Raw genomic sequence first — 6,927 nt, forward strand, 5'->3', positions numbered from 1 at the left:
TCAAAATTATATCTATTTCCCAAAATGAAAATGGTCCAAAAAATTTCAACGCTAGTCTGTTGATAGCCCTAATATAGAGTAGCAGAGAACCACTGAACTTGAAGCAAGCCTGATTCTCAGCACAGCTCCATATTTTCTACTGGTTCAATTTTAGCAAGTTATTTAACTTACCATGCCACTTATTCATCTATAAAAATGAGAGCCTCTCCCTTGTCCTATAATATAATGCCTTTCTGACAACTGGAATTGCAAAGATCATTTATCATCCAGTCCCTACTCAACTTCTATACTGGTTGACTTTACAGTGTATGAACAGCTTGACAGAAACAACAGGTAACTTTAAGGCCTATTTTAGGATTATAATCCTTACACTTCGATATAATCGTTTTGAATTTCTACTGATGGCTTTAGGAGCAAGTACTCTAGCATCTTAAACAATGAACTGGCAAGGATAAAAGTAATTAATTTATTAATTTATTTATTGGCTGCGTTGGGTCACGTCGAGTCTTCGTTGCTGTGTGCGGGCTTTCTCTAGTTGTGGCCAGCAGGGGCTACTCTTCATTGCCATGAGTGGGCTTCTCTTTGAGGTGGCTTCTCTTGTTGTGGAGTACAGGCTGTAGGCGCGTGGGCTTCAGTAGTTGTGGCACACGGGCTCAATAATTGTGGCTCACGGGCTCTAGAGCGCAGGTTCAGTAGTTGTGGCGCACAGGCTTAGTTGCTCCACAGCATGTGGGATCTTCCCGCACCAGGGATCGAACCCATGTGCCCTGCATTGGCAGGTGGATTCTTTACCACTGCGCCACCAGGGAAGTCCAAGGATAAAATTTAAATACCTCAATTTCTCTATTTTTTAGCAGCTCTAATAAGTTCTGACAGGAAAAAGATTAAAACTACTGACCAAAATGAGTAATGACTCCTTTCAGTTATCTCCATTGTCCCAAATAGGAAAAAACTTTTAAAGTTAAAACTGTCTCTATCCATTTTCCCAGATGTTTTCCTCTCAGTTAAACCCTGTGAATTTGGGGGAAAAAGTATTATATTCAAAGGAAGAAAGGAAAGAGGTACACTCAGGGAAATAAAACCCAGAAAAATTACTGCCATATAAATTCCTAAGCTCCAATAGCATGAGACAGGGTAAAGAGTCATAAAGCTAAGGTTCTACCCTCCTGTGCCATTCACCATGTGACCCAAGTTAAGTCACTTAACTTTCAGAACTCAGCACTTTCCTAAGAAAAAAAGTAAATTATACCTCTGAATAATCAATTCAATTCACCTGTAGCATACAGAATATTAAATCAAATCAGCTGAAGTGGCAAAAGTTTGTCATAGTGCAAACAACACCAAAATCTCAAATCTTAGGATAAAAATAGTAAAGATGAGTCATTTCATACTGAGATTTATAATGTAAACTATCACAAAAAGAAACGCTTAAGAAATAACCACTGTAGGAATGGTGACCACTGATAATTTCCCCAAGAAAATAATTTAAAATAACCACTCAATAACACTTCCAACATGGGGAAAAAGTGAATTTTTGCACATACACAGTTTCATCTGCTGACTGACTGCATTCCTGGACTGCTGCTTCCACTACAGATTGTTCGACCATGTTTGATGACACTGAAAAGAGAAGTTCAAAGTCAAATTTTAAAAACAGGTATAAAAAGGAGTTCTTTCCACACATAGCTTTTTTTCTCAAAAATAATCTGCAAACATTAACCCCAAAATTCTCATTATAGGTTTTAGGAGGGAAAAAGTGTTAGGTTAGAACAGTAACTAACAAAAGCCGTATTACAAATGCCTTAATTTTCCATGTTCAAATACACTTATAATACCTTAATCCACAAATGCCTTACTTTTCTAAACATTGTTTAATAATATACATTCAGGTATACAAATGCTTCTGCGAGCTCCTAGGCTTAATATGGTTACATTACTATAACTTTTCATCACAACTGCTGTGTTTCAACAGGTGTGATAGTAACAGTGCTAACGACAGCAACCACCACTCATGAAGCCCTTAGTGAGTGTGTGGCACGGTGCTCAGTTCACAAGCATCATTAGACAGATGTCCTATAAGACTGATGTTCGTAAGCCACGTCTTACACATGGGGAAAGTGCAACTCCAAGAGGCCAAATACCACGCTCACGAACACACCTGGAAGAAGCAGAGAGCAACACAAACCGAGCATGATTCCAGACTGGGTGCCCTTAACCACTGTGGTATGTTCTCAGGCAAAATACCACCTGCCATCTTAAATTACTGTATACTAATTTTCTAAGTTTAATCATTTTCTAAATGTTCAACTGTTAAGGAAATTTTTAAAGCAAAGGGATATTTAAAATTCTGCCTTTAGAAGTGAAAATGAGTTATAACAGCAATTTCTCCTCTATCATAGAACATCTCCTCCTGTTTAACTGAAGAAACTGGGATCTATACAACATATGAGAGCAAACCACACCCACTTCTCTCCTTCAGTGCTCTAGAGAGTGGACAGTTTTAATTAATTAATTTATTTAGTTATTTACGGCTGCGTTGGGTCTTTGTTGCTCCCCGCGGGCTTCAGTAGCTTCAGAACGCAGGCTCAGTAGTTGTGATGCACGGGCTTAATTGCTCTGAGGCATGTGGGATCTTCCCAGACCAAGGATCGAATCCATGTATCCTGCATTGGCAGGTGGATTCTGAACCGCTGCGCCACCAAGGAAGTCCCTGAAACTGGACATTTTTTTCTAGGAGATTCTAAGAGAAGAGCATTTCTCTCTTGTAGGCCCATGTTTATGGTGAAACGTTAAGTATTTAACAAAAAGATCCCTTAAGAAACGCTGAAGCAGGAAGGGAAAGTTATTCTTGCTCACTTACTCTTTTTCCCCTCAAACACTGAAGGGTACCTAACTTATGTAAGACAAATAATAGGCATGCAGAGAGAAAAAAGTGACCATAAAGGAATCTGAGGAGAATCCACACAGGGGAAGAACTGTAAAAGGGTCTCTGAGAATGCCCCAAGGTTGCAACAGAACTAGAGAAGTGCTTGGCAAGAAGTGCTACCAGAGGTATGTCTCATACCACCAGGACATTCAATACTGAATCCTCAAGTTCTCCTGAAATCTATATATCTAATTGAGGATGTAGAACTACATGAAAATTTAAGAGCTGTCCGAAAATGTTACTTACAGGGTTGCTTTTCAACTGCATCAATGATCTTTTCCAGTGCATCTTCAAGCTCTACTTCATTGACAGACTGAAGAGCTTCGGTGAGGTACTTAATAGCTTCGCTAATAAGAGAGATTGGTAATTAAGGTTAAAAGTTTTACACCAAAACCTGGCAAACATACATCAATCTAGCGTTGAAATTAAGATCCACTCACTCCTCTCTGCAAGCAATACTCTCCTTTCCTGTGCTTTCTGAACAAATTATTCCTCCTATCCCCTGCCAAGATAACTGTTCTTAAAGCCCCAAGTCACACCCTTCTTCTAGGAAGCCTTCCTAGACCAGCCTACCTGCTGTGATCTCTCCTTCCTTCTGAAATTGTTAAAAAAAAACTCACTTATAAATACCTTAGATCTGCTGTATCACAGTAGCCTTGTTCTATTTATTACCTGACATCAATAAACTGTCTACTTCAATGTTCTGAACATAACAGACACTTAAACACATATTTATTAATTTGATAAGGCATTTGCTTAAGTTCCAGTAATTTCATCACTGTTTTTAATTGTAAAATAAGAAAAAATTAGGCTACAAAAAACTGACATTTGAATATAGTCATAGAAGTAATAACATTAAAATCACATGAATCCCTCTCACCCCTCAAAAACAATAAAACTGAAATTTTTTTAAAAAATCACATGAATTCCTGATTTAAATACCAATAATACTCAGAATGAACATGGTCTACTTAAGCCATGTGCTAATTCCCTGCCATTCTGTATTTGCAGACCACAGCTTTACACTTTACATCAGTATTACTGTTACAGTCATCACACTAACTGGTTCTAGATTTTGGGTTGCTTATTGTTTCATGTGTGGGTGTCACATGCCTCCAAATTATTATAGATGATGCTCCTTGAGAAGGGGAACTGTGTCATCCTTTGCCAGAGTGCTAAGCACACTGAAGGTGGTCCATAAATACTTGATGACTAAGTCTCTAAAAACTACAAACATATTGGGTGAATCTTGGGAGAGCTCTTAGGATAGACCAAAGTCATACAAGATCTGGCTCCTGCCAAAGCTCACTAGTTTCACCCAGTGTCTCTGGCCCTCCTGGTGCTCTCCTGCCTCAGGGTCTTTATACGGTCATTTCCCCGCCGCTCTTCACCTAGTCAAGTCCTACTCATCCTTTAACACTCAGCTCAAACCATTCTTTAATGAAGCCTTCTCTGACTCCAGAACTGTTTATACACCTGGTTATACAGTAACATAGCACTTCCTTCCTCAGATCCTTTTCACAATTAAAATTAAACAGTTGTGAATGAATATCCGTGGTAGCCAGACTCCTCAGATGACCCCTAATAATCCTTACCTCCTGGTACTCACATCACTGTGCAATCACCCCCCTTTTGAGTGTGGGCTGGACCTAGTGACTTGTTTCTAACAACATAATAGCAAAAGTGATGGAATGTTTTACTGTATTGTAGCTTTAAAGATAAAAAATTTTAAGTGACAAGACGTCCCTTTCTTCCTTAGGTTACAGAAGACTGTGACATCCACTTCCTCACACACTCCTGCTAGCTTTGATGAAGTAAGCTGCCACGCTGGGGAGGCCCAACAGCCGGCAAGGACCGAAGCCTTCAGTCCAACAATCCTGGATGAACTGAATCCTGCCAGTCACTGAATGAACTCGGAAGCAAATCCTGCCCAAGTGACTCTGAGATGACCCCATCCTGACTGCAGCCTTGTGAGAGACACTGAAGCTCAGCCTACCTGAACTCCTGACCCACGAACATGTGAGACTGTAAGTGCCTGCTGTTTTAAACTCCTAAGGTTGGGGGTAATTCGCTACGCAGCAATAAATAATTAATACGCTGTTTACCCCCCAACCTCCACAGTGTCTTACTCTCTCCTACACCCTTGCCCCAGAAGTACTTGGCAGCTAACAGATTTCAGTGTATTTCTGCATGAATGAATGAATGACAGGTCAAATTCAGGTCAAATTCTAAGTGAAAAGGAAGAAAAATTAACTGCTCAACTGCTCGTATTTTCAAAATGTCAGGGAGCAACTGAACAAAATTTCTTATGTTCTCCGGAGCCTGTGCACTCTTGCCCCCCTGTTCACCCCTAACCCAAAAGTGAGGTAAAAGTCCCATAAGACTCATCATTACAAAAACAAAGAAACCTCTACACGCACAAGAGCAACTGACACCTGGTACAGAGACGAGTATCCCGTCCAGCAGATATTTACATATGTACATACTGTATTCTTTATTATTATTATTTTTTTAAAGGCAGACTTGATGAGAAGAATCTTGGAAAGGATCATTCTACAAGTCGTAGGAAACACGGATGTGGGCAGAGAAGTCCTAAAGGAAATCAGGACAAAACCCAGGGGCCTTGGGAACATGCTTCAAACCCACGCACGTGTTACCGCTCCAGGAATTCCCTCGGGAGTACCGACGGACCCAGGACTGGGGGCGCTGGCGGCGCCCACAGCCCGCCCCGGGCCTCGCGTCGCCGCCTCCGTCAGCGCGCGGTCCCCACCGGGCGGGGGCGGAGACTCCGCGGGCTGAGGGCCGCCCAGGCACCGCGGCCGCCGCACCGCTCGCCGCGTGCCCGGCCGCGCGGGGCAGAAACGTGGCGACCCCGCGTCGGGGACCCTAAGAAGGCCCCGCCAGCTCCTCCGCGCGTCTTCACCGTCTCTCAGGGTCTCTGTCAATTGAAGGCCGAACCCCCTCTCGGCGCGCGGTGCGTCCCGCTGCCCCGCACAGTGGTCTGGCCCTGGCTCTCCCCGCCTGCCCCGCACGCCGCCCAGCCGACTCACCCCCGGAGCAGCAAGCCGCGCAGCTTGAAGGCGGAGGCCGCCCGGCTCCGCAGCCGCTCTGGCGCCATGTCGGCGTTTTGGCGCCACGGCCGCGGCCCCGCCCCTTCCTGCGCGCGCCCCGCCCCTTCTCCGCGCACGCCCCGCCCCGTCTCCGCCCTCTCCCCCGCCCCCGTCTCCGCCCCACACCCGCCCTCTCCCCTCCCTGTCTCCGCCCTCAGCGCGCGGAGAGGTCAGCGGCTCCGCGTGCCCGGCTCGCTGCGGCCCCGCACCCTCCAGGCTGCAGAAGGCGACGCCGCACGGCTCTGTCCTTCCCCGGTGTCTGGTTGGGAACGTGCTTCGCTATCTCAAGGGCTTCCTCGAGCCCGCTCAGCGCTCTCATCGCTGCCCTCCACCTTGCGTGACCCCGGCCGGGCTCATCCCGGACCTCGGGGCGCTTGTGTGCTTATGTCCGCTGCTTCGCCCCGGCCCTGGAAATGCTCTGTGTCGCCACAGGGTCTTCCCCGACAGTCTCTAGAAGCTGCTGCACATGACCATCATGCCCACCCACCACGCTGTTTATTTAAGTGGCGGGCTTCCTGCGCACCATGCACTGTCCTAAGCGCTTTCAATGTATTAATTGATGTATTGCTCGTAAAGCCGAAGGAGTTGCGTGCTGTTTCCTCAACATCCTCATTTTACAGATAAGGAGAGTGAGATACAAAGATGGCAGATGGCTCACTGGAGATGAAATGTTCTGTAAGGAAGTGATGGAGCCAGGACTGGAACTCAGTCTGATTCCAGCAAGTGAGCTGTTAATCTGCCAGCTTCAAAATGCTTGCTCCAAAGAGTTAAGTAAAACCGTGGAGTGCTTATACGTGGACACGCAGTCCTATAAAACGTGAGGATGACTTCTATGAACTGTATTCGGTGACCTCCAGGGTATCCGGATAATAACAATATAAAGCAAAATAC

At 44.8% G+C, this 6,927-nt stretch overlaps 1 protein-coding gene across 2 annotated transcripts in view; it reads right to left on the reverse strand.

The window, feature by feature from the left end:
- Positions 1–6,088, reverse strand: part of POLE2 (DNA polymerase epsilon 2, accessory subunit) — a 29,508-nt gene extending 23,420 nt beyond the window's left edge. For both annotated transcript variants that reach the window (XR_009051480.1, XM_057723757.1), the window contains exons 1-3: positions 5,977–6,088; positions 3,173–3,273; positions 1,545–1,620 (exon numbers count right to left, since the gene is read on the reverse strand). Coding sequence is in view for 1 of the 2 variants with exons in the window: in XM_057723757.1 (XP_057579740.1) it covers positions 1,545–1,620; positions 3,173–3,273; positions 5,977–6,044 (245 nt within the window). In the remaining variant the exon portion in view is untranslated. The remainder of the gene's footprint in view (positions 1–1,544; positions 1,621–3,172; positions 3,274–5,976) is intronic.
- Between the last annotated feature and the right edge of the window lie 839 nt (positions 6,089–6,927).

Source organism: Hippopotamus amphibius, chromosome 2 (assembly GCF_030028045.1).
Source record: "Hippopotamus amphibius kiboko isolate mHipAmp2 chromosome 2, mHipAmp2.hap2, whole genome shotgun sequence".
NCBI lineage: Eukaryota > Metazoa > Chordata > Mammalia > Artiodactyla > Hippopotamidae > Hippopotamus > Hippopotamus amphibius.